The sequence below is a fragment of the Ornithodoros turicata genome, chromosome 4 (assembly GCF_037126465.1).
Source record: "Ornithodoros turicata isolate Travis chromosome 4, ASM3712646v1, whole genome shotgun sequence".
NCBI classification, from domain to species: domain Eukaryota; kingdom Metazoa; phylum Arthropoda; class Arachnida; order Ixodida; family Argasidae; genus Ornithodoros; species Ornithodoros turicata.
The window spans coordinates 63,467,350-63,493,317 of NC_088204.1; the positions used below are offsets into that span (position 1 = coordinate 63,467,350).

Genomic DNA, 25,968 nt, shown 5'->3' on the forward strand with positions numbered 1-25,968 from the left:
TAATTCACTCTCTCATTACTTTTTCACTTTCGGACATCAAGCCTGACCTTCCTGTATTTTTTTTTTATTTCGGAGGATGCGTTTTGAGTGACGTTCTGCGTGACACCTCCGGAGAGCGAATGTTTATTCCGTGCGTTCAAAGAATATATGCCTTCCACGTTCCTTTAATACATCTTACATCGACTGCACGCGACACGGTTGTCTCCAGTTAGCGACCCGCTGTTTATCCCATCCTAAATCTCTAGGGGTTGAGAGACCATTCGTTTTGTTCAATAAACACGTACTGCATGAGGCCTACCTTTAACTACAATAGGGACACAGGATTTCGGAGAGCAACCTACAAAGCGCGGAGTGCGGACGATTTCAGAGAACCGAGTCGCGAGCAGCACGCTACTCTACTGTAATTACTTTCATTTTCAAGTATTTGCACTGCGTTTTAATCATGTTCCCTGCAGTAGTAAGCATTAGAAATGCTTCACATGTGTACTATACATAATTGGAATGTGTCGGCGAAGTTAATTCCGAGACCAACCATTGTGGCATCGCTCACGATCGATCGTATTCGGGAGAATTACCATTTCCACTGCCACAGGGTCGCCGAGGTTAACACATTTTTATTATTTCGTTATTGATTATGGCACGCTTACTGGTGCATAAAACGCACGCTAGTTAACGACACAAGCTCGTTCGAAGCTGTCTGAGCTAGCTTATGCAGATGATTCTCCCTTAGCATCATGTGCATACCATTTCCAACTAGGCTCGAACAAGCTGTCTTCGTCATTATAGCTTGCGGCAAAATCGACTTGCCTGGTATTATCATCAATACATCTGCTGACCTTCGCCTTTGCTGCTTCAGCATCTTGCAAGAGAAACATAACTGCCCTGTCCGTCTCGCTAACGGTTTCCAAACTGTCGTTCCTTCCGGGAGATCCATGGGCGGACATGTTTGGTGTGTGCAAAATAGCATAGTCATGTGTTACAGCTTCTGTGCGTAGATTGCCCACCCATTCGGATATGAGCCCTGTGCCACACAAAGCTCCACAGTCGCCTGTCATGCCCAGAGCGCCCTGGTTACTCGACCAATCGCCGCCAGTTTTCGGAGTGCTTGAAAAGGCATAACCGCCGCCTATGTCCTCCGCTATTTGACTGTTACACCAGTCGCTTGAGAACGCAGGCGAAGTACTCAGTACTTCGCCTGCTGAATATTCGCAGAGCTGGATATGCTGTGGCATATTGCTGGTCGTTTCGTGCACCGTACGGTTTATAATGAACTTGAGATCTTCGTCCGTAATGCCAAGCAATGCTTCTATGCTACTGGGTCTTCTGTCGACATTAACAGGCGAGCCCAGGCGATCGTTTTGTACGCGTCTATTTGTTCCGCTTGGAGAACGATCACCTAAACAAATATCGGCGACGTCGAAATAACCGGGGTTTTCCAGCGGTGACCTTGCTAGCCTTGTGTAGAAGTCATCTATCGTTGGAAAATCAACCGGTGTTGTAGATTTGCTTAAAGCCACTGGTGTATTTGCAGTAACGATGCTGCGAGAATGGTGAGAAGGTGAAACCATGCTCAACTTTTCTGGCGCAGGGTTGACGTTACTAGCCGTACATCCGCCAGGGTGAGCAGCGGCTGTGTCAACAACTGTGTCCGCAGCGCGACCAACACAAGAACCTTCCTCTCTTTCACTTAAACTCAGGCATTCATAGCCTTCTACCACATAGTCTCCAGAAGCTTTGGATGGTCGTTCAGATCCTGCTGTACTTCTAGCAGACGGTGCCCTAGAAACATCGACGAGATTCCTCCGTTTTTCTGGCACTTCGTTGTCTTGACCATTCAGGACGGTATCGTCGGCAGGACGTCTGCTGGTGGGAGCTGCCCTAGCACCTGCATCGTCCGGACTGTCGACGTTTTCCTCTTCAAGATTGTACAGTATGTCTTGGAAGATGTTATTCAACGGAGATTTTGGCAGCGATATATCTACAGGTGAAACGGAATAGCACCGTCTTGTATGGCGTAGACTGCAAACAGCAAGAGTAGGTCCGCTTATATCGAGCTGCGAAAAATGGCTAACTTCCAGATAGTAATTTCAATCAGTAGCGATAACTGTACCATATCGATAGATCTGCATTCTTTCGACATTGTGCCGCCACAACCTACTACATTATAGTGACCATGTGATATAATCGGCAAACCCAATGGGGAGCCGTCCGCACGATCCGCTACACTCTTATAAATGAACTTCACCGCATAGCACGCTCGTAGCCAACCATCATCTGGAATGATATCGTTATCTGCCCTGATTTGCTGAAAACGGGGGGCGTATGTGCCATTTTTGTGACAATTATGAACAGCATAAGTGTCACAAAAAAGGCGTACGCCTACTCGTTTGAGCAAATCAGGGCACATAGTGATATCATTCGAGTTGATGGCTGGTTAGGAGCGTGCTATGCGGTGAAGTTCATTTTTAAGAGTGTAGGGCGCTACTCATCGGCTCGCGAGATCTGCATCATGATTGGACGATGGAAATTGGACGAATTTTGAACGGGCAGAAGCGGACATACGACTACCATAGCAGACAACAGCAACAGCTCCTATGAAAACGCGTAGGATGAGGATGATGATAGCAACGCTAGAAAGAAGCATCTCTCTTGGGACATCAAAGATGCAAAATCAAAGAATTTGATCTTACGGGTTGTTTATATCGATGCCTTCCAGTCCATTCTTCCTGTACCGTGCCTTGAGCAGCTTGATTTGGGGATTTTGGTAAGCGTACACGGCAATGAAGCGAAGTTCTGGAAGGATAACGTTCACGGCAGTCGAATGTTTCATGCAGCGGAACTGAAGGACAGGTTGGTACATGCGACGCCGTTCCAATGCAACCTGAATGTAGATGAACAAAGATAATCGTAAGATGAGTAGAAACAGGGTCGATTCGTGTAAGGCTACACTCTTAGAAATGAACTTCACCGCATAGCACGCTCCTAGCCAGCCATCATATCGAATGATATCGTTGTCTGCCGTGATTTGTTGAAAACGGGAGGCGTACGCCTCCCGTTTTCAGCAAATCAGGGCAGCTAACGATATCATTGGTATGATGGTTGGCTAGGAGCGTGCTATGCGGTGAAGTTCATTTCTAAGAGTGTACTTGACAGCCCTACACTCTTAAAAATGAACTTCACCGCATAGCACGCTCCTAGCCAAACATAATCTCGAATGATATCGTTATCTGCCCTGATTTGTTCAAAGTGGTAGGCGGACGCCTTTTCTGTGACACTTATGCGGTTCATAATTGTCACAAAAATGGCGTACGCCTCCCGCTTTCAACAAATCAGGGCAGATAACGATATCATTCGAGATGATGGTTGGCTAGGAGCGTGCTATGCGGTGAAGTTCATTTTTAAGAGTGTAGCAGAAATCCAATATGTTATCATTTTTCCATTACAGAAAAGATTTTAACTTGCTGGCTGTGACACTTTTTGTATAGATGAATCCGATAGGTCCGTATCTTCACCACATATAGAGCACGCTGCTAGCCAACCATCACCCCCAATGACAACGTTCTCGTTCCTGATTTGTTGATAACGGGAGGCGTTGCCTATTATGTGGCGCTATTATGTACTGCATTATGACTACAAAATTATCTCCGCCTCCCGTTTTCAACAGATCAGCGACGAGAACGTTGTCATTCGGGATGATGATTGGATAGAAGCGTGCCATGTGGCGAAGTTCATTTTGAGTGTAAAGTAGAACGTTATGTGTACCTTCGCGTTGGCGTGTGATGGGGTGCTACAATTCTTCAGATGACGTAACAATGGATAGAGGTATCTGGATGGCGGTGTGTCTACACGCCCGTATCAAAAAAAAAAAAAAAACGTGCGTTTTTGTGTTAACGCTGCACACGTTATGAACGAGGAGAATCGAACAATAACTTGTAAGTAGAATTACGAATCCTAGAAGAATAACGCTGCATCTATTACAGCCGTAACTAAGTGCATGCAGATTGGAGTTTTTACCTCCTTTAATGGCTCGTTTAATGCTGAAGAATTTATGGATATCAATTCTTGGAACAACAAGACGAGAACCACGACAGGAGAGTCACCACGTGAATCGCCTAAGGTATTACACTCTTAGAAATGAACTTCACCGCATAGCACGCTCCTAGCGAACCATGATCTCGAATGATATCGTTATCTTCCACGATTTGTTGAAAACAGTAGGCGTACACCTTTTTCGTGACAATTATGAACAGCATATAAGTGTCACAAAAAAGGCGTATGCCTCCCGTTTTCAACAAATCAGGGAAGATAATGATATCATTTGAGATGATGGTTGGCTAGGAGCGTGCTATGCGGCGAAGCTTATTTTTAAGAGTGTATGTGAATCGTACCTTGCCTATGCTGTGTAATTGCATCCGACAGCACTCTGTCAGACCTGCGCTTTTAAAAATGAACTTCACCGCATAGCACGCTCCTAACCAACCATCATCTAGAATGATATCGTTATCGTTATCGTTGAAAACGGGAGGCGTACGCCTTCCGTTTTGAACAAATCAGGGCAGATAACGATATCATTCGAGATTATGGTTGGCGAGGAGCGTGCAATGCGGTGAAGTTCATTCTTAAGAGTGTGCTTTATATCTGACATGACATGAACGAGGTGAAATGTTAGGCCTTTCTCACGAAATCTGTCCCTTGGGATTTTCTAGTACAGCGTATGCAATCAAAAGCGCTAAACAGATACAGCACACGGACAAGACAGACAGAACATGAAGCGCACTTAAAAAAAAAATATTTCTTCGCATGCAGCTTGTGTCCCCTTCACCGAATTGCTGGCATGTTCGGCCAGGGTTGAACCGTCTACTTTTGGTTCAGTAGTAATGATGGTGGTAATAGTAGCAGGCAGCAGTATAGTATTTGTACTAATTGTAGTAGGTAGCTGCTCAAAGCTAGGGGTGGTGGCAGCAGTCCTTAGTAGTAGCAGAGGACAACAGGATGGAGTGGGGGACACGGGGGCAGTGTGTGTCCTAGGACGACTTCAGGGGGAACGAATGTCGGCGCAGTTTCCCCTGAAGTCGGCCCAGGACGCATACTAACCCCATGTCGCCCACTCCTTCCTGCTACACTCTCTCCACCTGTCGGCATCCTTATGCCGCTCATAGTCACATTTGCTTTGCGGCGCTAACACGGAACAAAAAGAGTTGGGGCAGCAGTAGTACACTCTTAAAAATGAACTTCACTGCATAGCACGCTCCTAGCCAACCATAATCTCGAATGATATCGTTATCTGCCGTGATTTGTTGAAAACGGGAGGCGTACGCCTTTTCTGTGACACTTATGCTGTTCATAATTGTCACAGAAAAGGCGTACACCTCCCGTTTTCAACAAATCAGGGCAGATAACGATATCATTCGACATTATGGTTGGCTAGGAGCGTGCTATGCGGTGAAGTTCATTTTTGAGAGTGTAGTAGCAGCAACAGTATAGTCTAGTGGTAGGTGGATGTGAGATCACCTACCAGCGGAGGCTGTTCAGACGTTTGGACTAGGGGACGGGAGCCTGGGCATGTCTCCTGTAATGCCATCAGACAATGGAATGGGAAACGGGAAATGTGAACAAAGGTTTGTTTAAAGTGCGACTCGAGTTCGGTTCTGCTTGTTCTTTTAGTGTGTTCTAGCTTTGTAATATGTGCCTCGAAATATTTACGGCTCTCGCTTTAGGGCTTCTGCTTAGATCGATCTACGAGGGGTGTTCAAGTCAAACCGGGCCTCTTCGTTTTTCGCAAAAGTAAAATGAACTTACAGGCGAGAAATTAGTTTTTTTTTAAAGATATTTTTCAACGTAATCTCCAGCTGCACTAATGCACTTGTCCCAGCGTTTCACGAGGGCTTGGATGCCAGCAGCGTACAAATTCTTGCCGGCGCGCAGCAGCCATGATCGGACGGCATTCTTGACCTCGTCGTCGCAGCTGAAGTGGCGGCTCCCAAGAAACGCCTTCAGTGGCCTCAAGAGATGGAAATCGCTGGGGGCGAGGTCTGGACTGTAAGGGGGGTGTGGAAGCAACTCCCAACCAACTGCCTGTAAGGTGCGTGTCGTGAGATGCGCGGTATGCAGGCGTGCATTGTCCTGTAGGAGGAGCACTCCTATGGTGATGAGGCTCGGCTGCGTTTGCTTCAGCGCCTTATGCACATCCCTGAGAACCTGGCAGTAATATGCACTATTGATGGTGGTACCGCTGGGCAGATAATCAACATGAACAACGCAGCCTTGTCCCAGAAAACCGTGGCCATGACCTTACCCGCAGACGGAGTGCTTGGAGACTGCTTGGCAGCTGGCGATCCCGGATGCTTCCACTGTTTTGATGCGCGTTTAGACTCAGGAGTGAAATGGTGCACCCACGTTTCATCGCACGTGATGATCCGATCAAGGAACGGCTGTCCTTCAGTGTTGAAACGGTACCTTAGCTCTTGGGAGATTTCCAGTCTTCCCTGGAGGTCAAACACGAAGAGCTGCCTCGGGACCCAACCGACACTGACTTTCCGAAACTCGAGGTGTACATGAATGATAGTGTTCAACGCTCCCAAACAAAGGTCCGTCTTTTGAGCCAGTTAGAGAAATGTTATCCGTTGGTCCTTGAGGATCAGGCGCTGCACAAGTTGGATGTTCTCAGGAACTCTGAGACTGGAGCTCTGAGCCGCCCCGGCCGGGACCGTCCTGTACTGATGTATGCCGTCTCGGAACCGTTTGCACCACTCAAACGCTTTGCCGCGGCTAAGTGTATCGCGGCCATACTGAGCCTGAAGTCGTCGGTGAATTTCAGATGACTTTACGCCTTCATTCACGAGAAACTTCATGACAATTCGCTGTTCGATATGCGCACTCACCTCGTTATCGGCTATCTTGTCCAGGACGTGTTTCTTGTTTTACACGGACTTTAGACCACCACGTGGTGAACGCGGAAGCTGTCACGTGTGAAAATGACGAAAAAGAAGTAGCGCGAGCTATTTCTAAACTTCGGAGGCAGACAGTCCGGGTTTGGCTTGAACACTCCTCGTACCTTCGACGGATCGCTGGATTGCTCACTTCTGGTGCTGAAGTGTCATTCGAATGCCTACAAAGTGCTCAGCTTTAATAGGGTTGTGGAGGAGATGGTATGGTTCTAACCTGCGGTGATGGAATGTCCCAGCGGACAGATGTTCGTGGCCTCACGCGAGGATGGTGCCGGTAGAACGGGCTGGCAGGTGCAGTGGCGCGCAGCAGCAGAGGCACGTCTTCATTGTCATCCACGGGCCGCCACATCACTCTCTCCCCTTCAGACGCGGAGCGGTGGAGAGCTAGTAGTTTAGGTTCGCGGATACATGAAGAGGAGAAAGAGGTGCGGCACGTGGAACAGGGACGGCTGGTGATGTGGCAGGGAGGTGGTGTTCCTCTACAGGGTTTTTGGGAACCGGTTGAACACGGCCAGTACGATCATTTAGGAGAGAAGGGAGGTATGCCGACACGATGGATCCCATCTATATTCAACAGCAGACAAGTATTCTGTGGATGGCGTAATGGCTCCTTACAAAGCTTTGTCCCTGGAAGACTTCGCCGAGCGTTAGTATTTCTTGCTCATCAGAGGCCACACAATCGCCATGGAAAATACAGGAGAAGTCTGTCGCCGCTGGTTCGAATGTCATTCCGTGGGGGAGGGGGGGGGGAGGGAGGGCTGCTGTGATGATTTGAACTGTTCAAAGGTTATATTTCGTATATTCTACAGTGTCCTGTCCGTGAACTACACAAATGGAAGTATGTTTGTTTCTGCGAACAATAATATCATGGGGAATGTCTCCTTCTGCTCTGGAAGAAAGATGGGACGACATGTGTCTTAACGGTGTTCCAGTCTGGTTCTCGCGGAAAATCTTTCTGGCGAGGACACGATCTGTTCCTTCCCTATCGCCCAGGCAGCGACCGTTATACACGCTGCTCTGGTAAGACTCTCTAATGACGACACATGGCAGCGATTAGGAACTCGTTGGCACTCCTGGTACTTTGTAATGTCAAGTTTGCAGGTTTCTTTGCAAGATTCGCTGCACTACACTCCAAACCTTTCGCATACCAAATGAAGTGCAAACGGCATACTAAATGTCTAAGGTTATAAAGCCGCAAAAACAACATTCCCTGAGGAAGGTAGCACCTCCTCCAGCCTGAAAAGTGCGGACGAAGACGAGGGCAACACGGCTTAGGACGACACTCCTCAGACTCAAGAAGACTCTACCTTCCTTACATATAAACGAGCTGGCATGCTCTTTCTGTGTTCAACGTTCCCTGTTATGTGTAAATTGTGTGAAAATCTGGGACTCATCGTGACCATACACAGGACGGCTTCGAAGAAGGCGGGACGGTCAGCTTTAAGCGATCGAAGTGTATGGGTTCACGCATCCATGATGATCCCGACCTCAGTCCCAAGTGATGCATGTACTCCGGAGCTGCGATATACAAGGAGAGAACGTGTATAAATGTTGAGGCTACCACTATCTATATTTACGATTCATTAACTTTTATGTACGCCGGTCACATAATTCATGCCCCTCAAAATTGGAAAGGGCTGGCTGTCGAAAAAAAAAACAACAAAAAAACAGCTACGTTTGGCGGAATGCGACGTGGCGTTGCCGAGCTCCGCTCCAGTAATTGTGCAAACATAGGCTACGCAATCTAGGTGCACCAGCCTACTCATACTCCACCCTTCATCCAGAGAGTGGCGTATGCCAGACTGCTCTGGGGCGTACGAGAGGGCGGCAGACGTGGAAGCAGATGGACATGTTTCGTAAGCGCCAATATGTTACATGTTTCCTTTAAAAGCACGCATTCTGGCAGGTGTTTTCGTAACATAACCAGTTCAGACGTCACACTCTGAAGCATGCGAGCGCATGCATTGTGACTCGGAAGCGTTAAGCGTCCGCCTGAGCCAGTCAGCACATCTTAAGATTTGTGGCCGGACTTGGCATGCAGGAGTTAACCTATCCCGAAGTATAGTTCACTTGATGTGCATGAATCCACATGAAGTCACAGCTTGTTTACTTGTTTGGTTCCACGTGCAGAATTCATGGAGTATCGAGACATTCAATGCATTTTATGTTTGTGTGTGATGGGCAGAACCGAGCTTTTTTTCGTATTTGTGGGCGACATAAACATCTGTTTGAAGAGCACAAACATTCTGCTTTGCTTAGTATTATTCAACCCCAAAGTGAACGTCATGCAAAGTCACGCGGTCGAGAGGATAATCGTGTTCAAGCCAGTACATGACATTCTCCGGTAGACATAAACAAGCCCCCACCACAACTTCCGATCCTTCCGCGACTAACGACGCTCGGAACCAGCCACCATGTAGAATTATATCTTCCGCTTTCCTGATTTGTTGAAAACTGGAGGAACTGGAGATAAACTGGAAGATCTTCCTGCGCTAAAGCTCTCAATGCAAGACGCACATAACTTTAGAAGTACAACTGTTGTGAATCTACGAAACACTCGTTAAACTGGGAAGCATCTGATCCACGCTGCTCAGTATAAACGCAACTACAACGCATTTCTAACGCCAGAAGAGGCAAAGGCGTCCGTTCTCTTTAGAGTCGAGACAAACATTACTTCATTCTAGAAAAACAGCTTATTTGCAGTGAGAGGGAGAGAGAGAGAAGGAAGAGTCTTCCTTCCCAGAAAGACAGGGAGCTACCTCACCTTCATGTCCCCCCTCATGGATGTCATTCTTCATGCTGTGTACATCCTCGGGGCGCGTATATTAAACACCAAGGGCTGCAACATTTCGTGGATCAATTCCGCAACACAGCGATTTCGAGCGTAAGGTCTCACGGGACTCGAATGCTCCTGCCACGTACATTTGTTTCAATTAGAATGAAAGTTTCGAACCACCAGGGGTTCAAACACACAGGTTCCGGTTACCGGTCACAGATATTGCAGGCTTTTTCCGGCCGCCAGTCCATCAACAACCATTCTTTATCCAGGTATACAACTATAGGCGCTGGGAAGCTTGAAGGGGCACTAAAGTGTAAAAATTCCTCCTGTCGAAACGCATGATGGCGTTGCCTTGACGGCAATACAAAAGGAACATGAACGTGACATCAAAGGAACGTGTTTGTGTCAAGGTAACATCGTCTTTCATTCCACGACCAGATAAGCGCTGTAGTGCCCTTTTTTACGTTCGTCCTTCTGTGTTTCCTTGACTCGGCTACAACTACAGCTGTATCTCAGAAATCTGTTGGGCATAGTGAACAAACCTCTACCCGAGAAACGTCACCATGACGTTGGTAGACAGACTAAAACCGAAACAAATCGGAAGGAGAGGGCTGGGTTCCACGAATGGGCACTTGTTCGCTGCCGTCACGCCGTGCCGCTGACGTTACTTGTTTACAAACGGGGAGAGGTCTATTGCGTCTTCCCTTATGTGGTAAAAGGCGTTCCTTTAACAGTGTATTTGTAAGTGCGGGTCGCCTGTCGCCTATGTATACACCGCGATGCGGAGAGGTGGCTCCAGAACGTCGGCTCGCACTCATTAGAAAGACTCTAAATCCCCATCGCACGAGGGAAGTATAATAGGGAAGGAATTCCTCTTGTCCCTGAAGGCAGGGATTCAAGGGCGCCAACCACGGAACTGGTGTTGGCCAGTTGAGCCGCCAAGGACAACCGAGGTTTGGCGGAAGCCAGCGCGAGTTCGCTGGGCAGTTTTGGCTGGAGAGTTGGAGTAGACGGGTAAATTGCATCCCTCATCGGCTGAGTGGATGAACCCTCCTACCTCCGCAGCCCCTACTCCGACGCTTTGGTAGCGCCGTTATTGTCATGTCGCGTAACAAGTGATTTTGCTATATGCTGGTACAATAAACTTGTGCCTCCATCGCTACCGACCAAGTCGTCCCCTGGTTAGTTCATCCCTGCTGCGGAGAGCACGGCGCGGGAAAGTGTATGAACGGGCTCGGATCATGAGGAGCAACTTATTACTGGCGCAGTCGACTGGATCCTGCCCCGAGTTCTTCTCAGCAAGTGCGCTCCATCATCTGCGGAAGCTCGAAGACATCGACATTGTGGTGTAAGGCTTCAAGCGGTTCCCTCTGGCAACGTGAACTTCGGCACCGGCACATACAGGGTCACTGGGTGTGACAAAGCATCGGTGGAGTGCTGAAGGCTGCTACGGCGACCACAGGAAGAGGAGGCAAAGCAGTGATTGGAGGTGAGCTCTTTCTCTTCGTTCGTTTTGCGGGCGACGGCACGCTAGCACTGCAATGGCAGGTCCCAAAACGCGAAGCGCGAAAGACGGGGAGACGGGTGATGGGTACCGAAAGTATACCCGATGGCGGAGATGTGAGCGACACGGAGACTGAAGCGTCGGACCTCCGTACGAAATTGGCAATAGAAAAAGAGAAGACGCAACAACTTATGTTGCAGGTCCAACTGGAGGAGTTGAGGCGAGCAGCTGATGCGCGAGAAGATGACAGAATGTCTCTGTCGAGAGGACAAACTTACGGGAACGACCCGTTGCGATATTTCTCTAAAATGCTTCAGGGAGCTATACCAAAATTTCCGGCAGACGCGGAAACGCCGGTTTGGTTCGATACGGTAGAGCGAGTCTTCGAGAAATACGCGGTACCTGCAGACGTCAGGGCACATTTAATGTACCCAGTAATCGCTAGTAAAATGGGCTATCTTTGCTCCAGGCTGGACGGCGAACAGTTCACGTTTGAGTCCCTTAAGTCGACAGTACTCAAAGAATTAAGACTTTCGCCTAGTGAATACCGGAGGAGGTTTCTCAGTGCCACGAAAGAAAAGAAGGAGACCTGGAAACAGTTCGCAAGGCGTCTCGGTAGTTACCTGACGTACTACATCGAGGCCAGAGAGATTAAGGACATAGACAAACTAGTGGAATTGCTAGTTGCAGATCAGCTGAAAACAACGATCGGCACAAACGCAATAAAGTACGTAACGCTTCGAGAGGGTGACGGATGGCTAGACGCCTTCAAAATTGCCGAGCTCTCGCCGTACACGACGAAGCGGAGAGGAAACTCCCCAACCCCGCGGCTACTCAAGTGTCGCATTCGCTCGAGGACCTCGACGCGGCGACTCCGAGACCCCAGCGTAACGAACAAGCCGGAGCATCGCAAGTGCGCGAGCAACCAAACGCGAGAACCCAAGGCCGGTTTCGCGGGCATAACAATCAGAGGGCATGCTTCGAATGCGGCGGCACTGGCCACCGAAGGGCCGATTGCCCACGTCTGCGTCGCGCAGGTGCGGCCAGCTACGGAACGCCGAACACTTCGAATGGGCTAATGGGGGCAGGGGCCGCAGCTCCGCTAACAGCTCGTGTGGCAATATTTGGAACGACCGGCGTCCCACTTTCGCCTCTTCAGCAAACCCAAATTCTCTGCGGAAATCGGACCATCGACGCAACTGTCGACACGGGCAGCGAAATCACCGTCGTGAGAGAGAGCGTGATTCCGAGCGGGATAGGCGAAAGGGGTGGATCCATTGTCCTAGAGTCCGCGTTCGACAACAAGGTCAAAGCTAAGCTGGCCACCCTCCCGCTTAGGCTACTTGCGGTAAACAATAACCCCAGCGAGATCGACGACAGCGTGTCGATACTGTGCGCCATAACCGACGAGCTCTCTCCCAGGACCGATTGTTTATTATCAGCCGACGATTGGGAGACATTGCGAAAGGCCTGTCACAGCGACTCGGTTTACGGTAGTCGTGCGAAGAGTGAACTGTTTGGGGTACCGAGTGATAGCACGCCGACCACTGGTAACGGGGAAGGGCGCGAACAGCTGAACGCTCCGAAGTGGGGAGCGACGTCCCGAGCGCAGACGCCAACAGAGTCGCACCCGGGCAATCGGGCTGAGGATATGCACGACTTTTTGACCCCCGAAGTTTGGATGACGCTATGGGGGAACGACACAACTAGTGGCGGCACCAACGAGATCCCGGTACACGCGGCGCGAGTGAATGAGGTCAGTTTGACGAGCGCAGGCCACAGCGGTAGTACAGGAGAGGACGAGGGGTATGATAAACCCGTAGCTAGGGCCGACGAGTTTAAGAGAGCGCAAATAGCAGACGCTACACTCACGGAAGCGTTCCAAGACGCGACCAAGGGAAGGAACGGAATGTATCTGCAAGACGGGATTCTCTACCACAGCGACAAGGTAACCCGTAGCTAGGGCCGACGAGTTTAAGAGAGCGCAAATAGCAGACGCTACACTCACGGAAGCGTTCCAAGACGCGACCAAGGGAAGGAACGGAATGTATCTGCAAGACGGGATTCTCTACCACAGCGACAAGGTAATGGGAAGGGCCGAAGGGCCGCAAGGGGAAGGGCCGTTGCGCAGCTGGTGTTGCCGCAGGCGCGACGGGGTGAAGTGTTGCAACTCGCACACGAGTCCCCGTGGGGCGGACATCTGGGCGCTCGCAAAACTACCGCACGCATAAAATACAGCTTTTATTGGCCCTGTATCGAGGCTGATGTTAGGCGACACTGTGCATCTTGTCATGGGTGCCAAGTTAGGGCAGATAAACGCAAGGATGACCGCATCCCGATAACGCCACTCACGCGCCCTGAGAGACCGTTTCAGTGCATAAATGTAGACATCATAGGCCCCATCGAACCACCGTCGTCCCGCGGCCATAGATACGCGTTGTGCGCGGTGGACCTACACACAAGGTGGCCCGAGGTCATATGTATGTGGTCACTGACAGCGAAAGCAACGTGTGATGCACTGCTCGAGGTTTTCAGTCGTACGGGCATCCCAGAAATAATCTGTAGCGGGGACCAATTTTACTGCTGCGTTGACCCAGGAGATGCTCAAGAAACTAGGATGCACTCCTAGATTTTCAACCCCGGAGCATCCAGAGAGTAATGGGTCAGTGGAGCGCTGGAACAGGAACATGCTTTACCACGTGATCCAGCGTGAGGGACGAGGTTGGGACAAGTTCGTCCCGTACCTACTTTGGGCCTATAGGGAAGTGCCACACGACACTACCAGCGTGGCCCCGTTCGAGTTGCTGTACGGTAGGTCACCGACGGGGCCCTTAACGATTCTGAAGCGTTCGTGGACGGACGAAATCGACGTCCCGGATGTGCTACGCGAAGCGCCCGCCGAGTACCTACGTCAGCTGAGAGACGACCTCTCTAGAGCAGCAGAAATGGCAGAAACGGTTAGTGAAAAGAGGCAGCGAAACTATACGGGATATTACAACCGCGCTGCTAAGGACAAGCAATTCGCGGAAGGGCAACAGGTCCTACTTCACGACGCCGCCCCCCCGAACAAAATGCACCCGCGTTGGAGCGGTCCCTATACCGTATTAAAGCAGGAGCGCCAGCACTCGTACGTCATAGAGGATGCCGACGGAAAGCGACGAACCGTTCACGCTAATAAGCTGCGCGGATACAATGCGAGAGTGGGACAGGTAGGAGTCCTCTTCGAATGCGAGGAAGATTTCGGCGAAATTAGTTATGCGCCTTCTGGGCCAGATAAGGAGGGAGATGTCAGTGGCGTCCCGGACCAGAAATTGGACCACCTCGCATCGGCACAAAAAAGGGAAATGAGTGCTCTCCTCCGCGAATTCCGGGAGCTGTTCCGAACCCAAACAAAGATCGCGAAGGTTGGGGAACACCGCATAGAGCTGAAGGGAGGCGAGACGCCTAGAAGGCCACACCACTACCGCATTCCGGACACACTAAAGGGAGAGGTCACGAGACAGGTGAATGAGCTGCTGGCCCAGGGGCTTATATACCCGGTAGAAAGTGAACACGCGCACCCCATTGTATGTGTCTCAAAGAAAAATGGGGAAACCCGTATCTGCGCGGATTACCGCGCTCTGAACGCAGCGACTAAGGAGGACGCGTTCCCGATGGCACTGACACGGGAGCTGATATACAAAGTAGGTCGCGCTGCTTATATAACACTGGTAGATCTTCGGCGAGGGTATTGGCAGGTGCCGTTGGCCGAGGACTCTCAAAAATTGTCGTCATTTGTCACGCACGAAGGTCAATTTGCATGGCGCGTAATGCCCTTCGGGCTGAGGAATGCCGCTGCTACATTCCAGCGCATTGTGAACGTGTTGTTGCGCCGTCATCGAGAATATTCCACGGCGTACTTAGACGATATCGCGATCTTTTCGGAGTCGTGGGAGGACCACGCGAGACACGTGCGCGCAGTTTTCAGCGAATTGCTGTCGGCCGGGTTCACAATTGCGGGAGACAAATGTCAGATAGCACAGCCATCGGTACCGTACCTCGGGCATGTAATTGGTTCGGGCAGACACGCGCCCGACCCGTCGAAGCTGGCTACAATTAGGGGGTTAAAGCGGCCCATATCCAAGCGTGACGTACGAAGTGCGTTAGGCCTTTTCGGATACTACAGGGAATATATACCCAAGTATGCAGAACTGGCGTTACCCCTCACAGAGTTGACCGGCAAGGGGACACTAAACGTGGTACCGTGGTCAGAAAGCGCACAAAATGCATTGGACGCGCTGAAAAACGCATTGTGTTCAGTTACCGCTCTCGCGACCCCTGACCTATCGAAACCATACTGGTTGTATACCGACGCGTCCGATTATGCCGTCGGAGCCTGTTTAGCCCAGATGGAAGGGGATACAGAGGTACCAATAGAGTTCGCCAGCTGCAAGCTCACTCCTACCCAAAGACGATGGTCAACAATCGAAAAGGAAGCGTTCGCCATAGTGTGGGCGCTAAAGCGTTTCGACAACTGGCAGTTCGGCGCTGAAGTGTTCGTGATTTCGGATCACAACCCGCTATCGTACCTCACCGCGAGCATGCCCCGCAGTTCTAAGTTGATCAGATGGGCTCTCGCTCTTCAACGGTACCGCGTTACTGTAAAGTACAGAAAAGGGAAATCGCACGGCAACGCCGACGCACTCTCTCGGTTAGATAATGAAATCTGGGATCAACACGTCACAGACGGGGACCTCGCGTATGGCGGCCATGCAGATGCATGACGGCGCACTCGCGGGCGCGGAAGAGACTGAGCTGCTCTTGTGTGTGAAGTGCTTGTAAGTCAGTGAGGCACTCCTTGTATTCAAGAACACTGAACGAACCTTTTTTTGTGTGTGTGGGCGTTTCCTGTGTGTGAACTGAACTACCTATATTCATTTATCGAACTATATTTGTGGAACTTGTGGTAGCACTTGCGACCAGCACTATTTCGTCATGTACGTTGGTCGACCCTTCGGAGGTCGGACCAACGATCTTCGGCCGGAGGTGTAAGTGTGAGTCGCCTGTCGCCTATGTATACACCGCGATGCGGAGAGGTGGCTCCAGAACGTCGGCTCGCACTCATTAGAAAGACTCTAAATCCCCATCGCACGAGGGAAGTATAATAGGGAAGGAATTCCTCTTGTCCCTGAAGGCAGGGATTCAAGGGCGCCAACCACGGAACCGGTGTTGGCCAGTTGAGCCGCCAAGGACAACCGAGGTTTGGCGGAAGCCAGCGCGAGTTCGCTGGGCAGTTTTGGCTGGAGAGTTGGAGTAGACGTGTAAATTGCATCCCTCATCGGCTGAGTGGATGAACCCTCCTACCTCCGCAGCCCCTACTCCGACGCTTTGGTAGCGCCGTTATTGTCATGTCGCGTAACAAGTGATTTTGCTATATGCTGGTACAATAAACTTGTGCCTCCATCGCTACCGACCAAGTCGTCCCCTGGTTAGTTCATCCCTGCTGCGGAGAGCACGGCGCGGGAAAGTGTATGAACGGGCTCGGATCATGAGGAGCAACTTATTACTGTATTTGTTGAAATGAATATGATAGCTACTGATATGACACTCTACTGGCGTTCCTCTTAAACGTTTCGTCCATGGCAGGAAAAAAGTTATAGCAGGTGAAGCGGCCCTTGCAAGTATATGATCTCATGCAACGCCGCTTCTGTAAACAAAGCTTTACACGACCGCATTTTAACTTTCATAGATTCAGTTCATTACATCATGCACGTATTATACTGCACGCCGAAATACTCAGGAAAAAAAATCTTCTACACGCCATACTTAGCGAGATACAAGCCCTCGAACACACTCCCGAGCAAAGTGCAGACGTCACAGAGCTCTGAGCTGCGTACACTCCCATTGGCAGCCGCGTATACACGTCACTTCTCGTGCACTGCCTCACTGGCGGCGGCGAGTGCTGTGATGTCAGAGCTGCACGAGTTTCGGCATTCGTAGTGCCCATTTTCTCCGGCTCTGGTACCCTCGCCGCTGTGGGACTTTCGATGCAGGTTTACATGTGTGCAAATAACCGTCCTTTGCGTTTATCTGGCATGACCTAGCTGTTGCAACCACTATCGCATCCATTTCGGTCGACTCCGAAAATTCAGTACCACAATATTCCTCGACGATCTCGGACAATGGCAGCGAAAGCACCAAGTGAATAGGCCGCGTATATGCAGAGCAATCTGATGAAATACGTCGAAAAGGTCTTCCCGCACAGCTAATCGGTGGGCGACGGAATGGCGAGCGCCGGTTATGTCGGGACCGGCGGAATCCGAAACTTACGAAATCGCGAACGTGATTTCAGTGGCTGTAGCTGTGGCGACGAGCTAGTACCAGCCGTATAGGCAGTCACTGGTAGCCAGGGATTTTCCCAGCACTCCCCAAAAAATGTTGCAACACCCCTCCAAGATACCGTCCAGAAGGGCATTAAAACGTCGCAAAATCAGCGGATATGGGCGGCACCCCTTCTCTACGACACCTCACAGCCCCCTAAATCAAAATCCCGGGAATATCCCTGCCGGTACCCAGTAAACCACTCATATCCATAGGACATTCCTACAAGGTCGCGCACGTTCTGGATATCTATGGGATGACCCAGAACGACATTCGCGTTTCGGTTTCACCCAGTAGATAACAGATGTCCTAGGTAAGTCTGCAGACTATCGCGCTTTGGATATTTGAATGGAGGAAGCAGACTGGAGAGCCCTGGGGTATCCATGCAAGATCCAGAACACGGGATTTTGGGCAGTCGTTGAATGTACCATTTGTATTTTCGAGGTGCGATAATATACCATCACAACAGGGGAGCTGCAAACGTTATCGTTATAAGCTTAGAAGCAGTTGCAGTACGCGAAATGCAGTCACGTTAAATGTGTACACGTAGGAACACCAGACAGATCTACACCAGCTTTCGTGTTTAGGGTAAGGTGGGGCAAGGTGAGACACAGGGCAAGACGCGACATTTGTTTTGTTCGACGCCGCCCGTCTCAAATTCGCTTTGCTGCATGCGCTTGAAACTTTACTCATAGGTGGCTCTGCATGCGCGCTTTATTGCACGTGAGAGTTGTCCGGATTGCTGTGTGCCTTGCAGAGAAAAAATAAAATAAAAAAATGTAAAGACCCGCCAAAAAGGCGCGATTTTCTGTAGTCCTTTTTTTGTCATCTGTGCGGCAGCGTTTCGTAGACTTATTCTGAAATATAAGTTCACTTCCTATTTCTTTATTCATTCATCCAGATATATCCAAAATATGCGCACTCTTGGTTATCCGGTGTTAAACAGAAAAATTCGTGCATCCGATTATATGCACGGCGCAAGATGGGGCAATTTACTGTAATTAATGCAAGCTTAATGCAATTTCAATTTAACATAATTTAGAAACGGATAGGTCAACTATTAGGTGATGTAATGCTTGTCCCTCAGAGATTTCTTTTTTGCATTTTCCAGCAAATTTTCCTGCTTCCTAAGACATTTCCAGCAAAGCAAAAGCGCGCGCAAAAGCGAGCGACGAGCGACACATCCCACTGGCAGTGCCTTGTTTGCAAATGACGGTGGAGCAAAATAGCACCGGGTTCTGTGTGGTTTTATTGCACACCAGGTGTGCGGTGGGCTCGGGGGATTTGCGTTGGGGCTCGCGTGCTTCACTTTGTCTGCTTGCACTGCGAAAAACTAATTTGTATAGTTCATTACCACCGCGTGCCTCGCCTTGCCCCACGCGAAGTCTGATCTTGCCCCGAGGGTTGGGACAAGATAAGACGATCTGCATTTTTGAATTTTTATTATGTGTTTATTTTAGACTGGCTACATCCGTTATGCATTTACAGGTCTGAACCTCTAGACCCCTGTGAATGTGCCAATGGCTTTTTTCCCCCCGAAAACACGAAAAATAAAAATTTCATATTCAATTGCAAATTTCTGTCTCATTTTGCCCCACCTTGCCCTATAACGTTTACTCCTCTTGATGCCAAGGTCGCTGGTTCGAACCCGGTCGAGAAGGCGCGATTACGTTCTAAGTCGATGCTGTGATCCGAATTTGCCCATAGCTACCGATTAAACAATAACTTCAGTACAGATTTGCGGACCTCGCCGAAGTTGTAGGGTGATTTTGAAACGCTGTTGTGGAACCTACCAATCTGATGTTTGCTGATGACGTCGTTCGACTCCGACCACAGACTTCCGATGTTTCCACTTTTTAAATAATGAACCCCAAGTGGGAGGAAGATAAGAGCCACAGTATAGAAGGATCTTCTATCCAACCCAGTCACCTGGATGGACAGCGGTGGCGAGAGCTTCCTGCACGTACAAGACAGGCATGTTATTATAGAGGAATGCAGTCACATGGAGTAATGCGGTACGGTAGGCTATAAGCAGCATACTATGGGTTCGTGTTTCCGGCTTTAACCGAAAGCACTCCGAAACACATACGCTTGACAGGGTTCGTTTTCCTTTCGTGTCGATGTTTGCTATAGCATTACGGGTTACCTGCCCTCACGAGGAGCCTTTCACTTAACGGAGCAGCGCAACAGCTGGAGTCATTGAACAGGGTACCCTATTTAGGGACCACCTGACACGAGCATTTTAGTGTTATTTTGGCAATCTTCCAGGTGCGAAGGGACAGCTAGTCGCTGGAACGCAGACACAAAAAGATGGGATGCAAGCACGGAAGCTGCATTGCGGCTATGTCAAGGAATACCCGGATGTCGAGATGTCCACGTCGCCTGGTGACGTTCGGATGTCGTTATCTGAAAATTGGGCCGCATAACGCGAAGCTGTTTGCAGGGCTTCGCAATAGTTTTATGAGCATGTGATGTTTAACGCACCCTTTGATTAATGTCAGTACACTCTAAAAGCACAACTTCATCGCAATGCGTGCTGTGCGCCGTTGCCACGAATGATAAGGTTATGGCTTCTGGTCCGAAGAGGGGGTGCACGCCTTTTTCTGTCAATTTGAATATGATAATTGCACAAAAAGGCGTACGCCCTCCTGTATGCCTTCCTGCAGCGGCTGGTTTTAAGCGTGCCATGCCGTGAAAATCTGCTTTTTGGGATGAGGGCACCGGGAAAGGAGGGGGGGAGGGGGCAGTTCTCGCAACACTCTTAAAAATGAACTTCACTGCATAACACGTTCCTAGCCAACCATCATCTCGAATGATACCGTTATCTGCCCTGATTTGCTGAAAACGGGAGGCGAACGCCTTTTCTGTGACACTTATGCTGTTCATAATTGCCACAGAAAAGGCGTACGCCCCCCGTTTTCAGTGAATCAGGGCAGATAACGATATCATTTGAGAGTACAGTCTTAAAAATGAACTTCACCGCATAGCACGCTCCAAGCCAACCATCATCTCGAATGATACCGTTATCTGCCCTGATTTGTTGAAAACGGTAGGCGTACGCCTTATTTGTGACAATTATGAACCGCATAAGTGTCACAAAAAAGGCGTACGCCTCCAGTTTTCAACAAATCAGGGAAGATGACGATATCATTCGAGATGATGGTTGGCTAGGAGCATGCTATGCGGTGAAGTTCATTTTTAACAGTGTATGGTTGACTAGGAGCGTGCTGTGCAGTGAAATTCATTTTTAAGAGTGTACTGGATATTATCGCGCTACTGTTTTCTTCACTTCTGGTGACGTGTGGAGGCGTAACACAAAGTTGACTTGACTGCAAATCGCACCTTCATTATACTCGGGGAAAATTTACCATAGAGTGCACTCATAAAAATGAACTTCATCGCATAGCACGCTCCTAGCCAACAATCATCTCGTATGGTATCGTTATCTGCCCCGATTTGTTAAAAACGGGAGGCGTACGCCTTTTTTGTGACACTTATGCTGTTCATAATTGTCACAAAAATGGCGTACGCCTCCCATTTTCAACAAATCAGGGCAGGTAACGATATCATGCGAGATGATGGTTGGCTTGGAGCGTGCTATGGGGTGAAGTTCATTTTTAAGAGTTTGGTATCTCAACGACCAACACTGAAATAAAACGAACGGGACAGCAAACAAAGACATAGAAAGGCATAGCACCAATTAAGCGTAGCGAAAAGACGCGTAACGCCCTATTAAGAGGAATTACATGTTGAGATCACGTGTAAAGCAAATGTACCAAGGGCAGCTCAATCATGTGGCAACGTTCTACCTTGCTGCGCAGCCGACTACCATTTCGTGCGGACCCGCGGCGAGGGTGGACCATTCCTCCCGGTTCATCAACTTGACGTCGATACGCCTAGTGCAGTGAAGGTACTCCTTGTGAAGCGGGCATAACGTCATCTCGGGTCCGCTGATAATGGGTCCTCGTACAATGAGTGCCCCGTTCCGCATCATCACCTCTCTTGCACGGCAGACGGCCACGTTCAACAGTAGAGGATAACGCAGTCCTTCTGAAAAACAAATGATGACAATTCGTAATTTGACGTCGCGAGACAACAATGATAAAGAGCTACGCTACAGTGTGAAAAACAGAGCCGTTACAAGAGTATTCCAGTTATCCCTGAGTGCGGGAGAACAGTGCACAAGGCATCAGACACTTTCTCGAATCGAACTGCCGCGAAGAATATATTACTCAAGACCCTGAGCAGAAGTCACGATGATATTGATGGAACCATTTCGATTGATACCTCTTCCAAACGACGTTTCAAAACAACCCTATTTTCCCAACATGGGCATCGGCATAAACATGCATGTTTTGTAAATTTCTGCTCTGATGATAATATAAATGAATGTAGACGAAAGCGCGATACTTTTCCGAGGAACATCGATACAGCATCAATGAAGTATCGATATCTGGTCGGTATTTGCCTATTATTTTGTTTCAGAAACCGACAGGTCCAGGTGGACGTGAATGTTGTGGAAAAGGTGGAGAGTTAATCTTCTGTGAAGACAACCCTCTTACGCACGTTACGCACGCGAAGTTCCTTTTTCTAACGCAATGTAAAAGAAATAACGAAATCGTAAATAGGCGACACCATATTCAGATAGAATCATAGACATATCGAGCAAAAACTGGAAAACTTTCATGGATAACTGACACCATATACAAATAGAATGATCATGGCTAGAGGTCAGCGCGGGTCCGGGTATAGCCGCAGTTACCCGCACATCGTCACGAATTCCGGGTAGGAATTCGCGATTGCTGCGGGTAAAATGCGGGTGTACCCGCAATACGACCGCGGGCAATGCGGGTATACCCGCATTACATGCACTCCATGGCCAACTAAGTGGTCCCTCTCTGTCACACGCGAGTTCAGCACTGCCCTATGTCGTTGGCCGTATAAATCCATGTGCCAGACTGCAGCAGGCAAGTGCTGGTGCGAGTTCGATTATTTATGCAGACATACAGCGTGTTTCACAAAACGTGTCATTCGGACTTTATAAAAAAAACGGGACGGCGGCAAAATATGGGGTAAACGGCATTTCTGTGGCAACTAAATTTGCCCACCTTCCAAAAATATTTTTATTTCATTTTAATTATTATAATTAATTGTTTTTAATTAATAATATATTACTTAATTAATCTTTCTTGTTTTTTTTACAGAATTAGAGAACCCGTAGCGAGCTTAGTCAGATCCACGAAGAAATCTGCTCGATATTGCAAATGGAACTGCCCAAAAAAGTCCCGAAATTGGGGCTTCACAGTTTCAGGTATTGAACGGCGCACCAAATCAGTCGCAAAGATGCGCGGAGAGGAGGACATGCTCCTGCCCCCATGAAAGATAGGTCGAAAAAAAAAGGCGGGAAAAAAGAGGCGGCATCATTTTTGTTTGCCGCTTATCAACGTATGCTGGAATGTCACCCGCCTTGTTATCAACGGGTCTTGTGCTGCATGCCGGTCCGACAATAAATTGTTCTACACTCTTAAAAATGAACTTCACCGCGTGGCACGTTCCTAGCCATCCATCATCTCGAATGATACCGTTATCTGCCCTGATTTGCTCAAAACGGGAGGCGAACGCCTTTTCTGTGGCACTTATGCTGTTCATTATTGTCACAGAAAAGGCGTACGCCCCCCGTTTTCAGCAAATCAGGGCAGATAACGATATCATTTGAGAGTATGGTTGACTAGGAGCGTGCTGTGCGGTGAAGTTCATTTTTAAGAGTGTAGCTTAATGGCGACAGGAGCATGTCTTCCTCGCCGCGCATCTTTGCGATTGATTTGATGCGCCGTTGAACACCCGAAACTTTGAAGCCTCAATTTCGACACTTTTTTGGGCAGTTCCTTTTGCAATATCGAGCGGATTTCTTGGTGGATCTGACTAAGTTCGCTACGGGCTCCCTAATTGTGTAAAACACAAAAACAAAAAAAGAAGAACGTTAGGTCAACTTGGGAAATTTTGGAGTTCAATTAAAGAAATTAAATTTCTTTTAATTAGTGTCAAATGAAAATATTTTTGCAAAGTGGAAAATTTAGTTGCCACACAAATGCCGTTTACCCCGTATTTTTCCGTCGCCCCGCTATTTTATAAAGTCCGAATGACACGTTTTGTTGCAGTTTTATTGGCATACGATTGAAGCCTTCCGAGACACGTCGCCAACACTACGAATTTCCAGGAAATTGTAATTCAGTCGGATATTCAATCCCAAACACCGATGTCAATAACGAACAGAAGGAATGCATCCATGTATTTGGGGAAAGCCTGGTGTATCGTGCCCGCATCGTCATCTTCATCACCCAGCGGGTGAACAAGAAAACGGGGGTTCGAGCTGGCGGCCGAGCGCGTGTATACCGCTCACGTCCCCCTGCGGGTCCCAATGCGAGTATGCGGGTATACAGACAGCAGTGCGGGTGCGTGTGCGGGTCGCCCAGATTAAATTCTTGCGGGTGCGGGTCACACACGCGCGGGTACTGTACGGGTACGGGTCCAAGTTTGCTTACCCGCACTCAGCTCTAATCATGGCCATATCGAGCAAAAACCTCGGGAGTTTTAGCATGGTGTTCCACTGCATTCAAACATGAAAGGCCGTATTACCTTTCAGACGACAAGCAACAGTCAGGGCAAGACAGTTTCTTCGTTGCCCTCCTACGGAAGACGTTGGCAGCTCAGAATCGTCGTATTCTTCATCGTACTGCTGACGAAAGGTTTCTATTGCCGGTGTGGCAGACACTCCGTCTGACAACTTTTCTTGGCTTGCGGAAGCAGACTGTACGGAAACCCAACTTTTATCTAATATGGTTTCTCCGGTACCTCGTTCGCTGATGTCTGCCGTGCCCGGAGTGTCTTTACAAACGCTGGCGATGCTGCTGGTTGACGGGTAGCTAGCAACCGTCCTGCGTGCTGCTTTCAGGCTGTATGCAGTACTGCTGCATGACGTGCAGTTCTCTGTCCTACTGCTGATAGACGTGCAGATGTCTGTTATACCGCTGTTTGGTATGCAGGTATAATCTACGTTATCGGTTGGTAAGAAGCCGTTCATTTTCCTGCTGTTTGACCCACAGCTGGCGGGGCTCGATGCTCCCTGTATTGTATTTCGGCACCCTGAAGTAGCTTCAAGTTTCTCAACGTACGCGTGACGGTAGTCGATATCTTTCAGCGCAGTTATATGGTTTGGATATCCGATAATCATTCCAATGTAGTTATCAGTTTCTTGGATCGCCTTATTCTCCATCTTTTCGCGTCTGCCCTGCGAGTCATTGTATTTTTTAACCTTCACTGCTCTTATGTCCAGCTCGGCGGCTGACGTCTTTTCAGCGGGTCTCCGATAGCCTTTTCCTGGCTTTTGTATTATGAAGAGTTTAGCACCTCCTTCCCGAAGCCTTTGCAGTACGCGAGCGTCCTCTGCGCGCGATGTACCTGAAGACTGAGTAGCCCGTACCGTTGCGAGCTGCGCAACCGCCGCCGCTTCATAGATTGCCTGTGAGGCCGGAGGGGCGTTGAGCTTGTGAATTGTGGGTCGGCTTGTTTGCCACTTCATCGGTGGGCTCGAGATGCTAAGCTGTCGGCGTGCTCGGAGGTTATGACGACGTGCCCCATCTAGGTTTTGATCTTCAACCAGTGTATCGCCCACAGACGTTTCGGGTTCGTTAAATTGCACGGAACCTTCTAGCCGTGTAGTGTCCGTCACCCTCCAGTTATTTCCGTGATTCGCACGGGTGTCTCCACTCATGGACGAGCGTCCAGAAAGCATTTGTTGCTGAGCGTCCGTAGGATCCTTGAGTGGTACAGCGCTGGTGTCCAAGATTACACGCTTATGCATACGCGGTACCAGAAACGTCCGGCGGCGCTTGGAGCCATTCAGATACGTCAGCGAGTAAACTCCAAGAGTGGGCAGCCCGGTGTCGTTCATGGCTCACCAAGAAGTCCCTGAGAGCTCTCGCATAGGATGACGTGTCTGGATTGTCGGGGGGCTGGTGGACTTCGGAGGGAACCCCAGGACGGCTTCTTCAGCGCGTTTCCGCTGCGAACCAGGGCGACACTCCTGGTCACCAGACAACCTTCCGAACCAAGTGGCGCGCGTCGACTTTGTCTTCCAATCCGGCCGTAGGGGCGCATGATGCCGCGGTGTTCCACGGAATTAAGCTATATGGTATCAGTTTTGTCCCCTGTTTGCAACTCAGTGATAGGCAATGCGCTAAACTCGCTGTGAACAGGTTCCCCTTCGGGTGAACGGATGAATCTCCCGATTTTGTCTTAAACACCAGATCATCGAACCATCTCTACAAGGCTACAAGGCATTTTCTCTCATGTGTATTACTTGAGTAACCGTAGGCGGG

At 49.3% G+C, this 25,968-nt stretch overlaps 1 protein-coding gene across 1 annotated transcript; it reads right to left on the minus strand.

The window, feature by feature from the left end:
- Positions 1-594: 594 nt before the first annotated feature.
- LOC135391680 (uncharacterized) lies at positions 595-25,729 on the minus strand. The gene is made up of 6 exons (XM_064622018.1): positions 24,227-25,729; positions 21,400-21,640; positions 19,384-19,547; positions 8,353-8,465; positions 2,691-2,881; positions 595-2,019 (listed from the first exon to the last, which is right to left on the minus strand). The coding sequence occupies exons 1-6, from the start codon at positions 25,539-25,541 to the stop codon at positions 708-710; spliced, it is 3,336 nt and encodes a 1,111-aa protein (XP_064478088.1). The 5' UTR covers positions 25,542-25,729; the 3' UTR covers positions 595-707.
- Positions 25,730-25,968: the final 239 nt, after the last annotated feature.

Bases quoted from the DNA above. Each gene is read 5' to 3' on its own strand.
- LOC135391680 (XM_064622018.1), bottom strand. From the start codon at position 25,541: ATGAACGACACCGGGCTGCCCACTCTTGGAGTTTACTCGCTGACGTAT. The intron at 8,466-19,383 runs GTAGGTTCCACA...TGTATATCGCAG, and splicing joins CATCAGCAAACATCAGATTG to CTCCGGAGTACATGCATCAC. The intron at 2,882-8,352 runs GTATGGTCACGA...ATCTACATTCAG, and splicing joins CTTCTTCGAAGCCGTCCTGT to GTTGCATTGGAACGGCGTCG.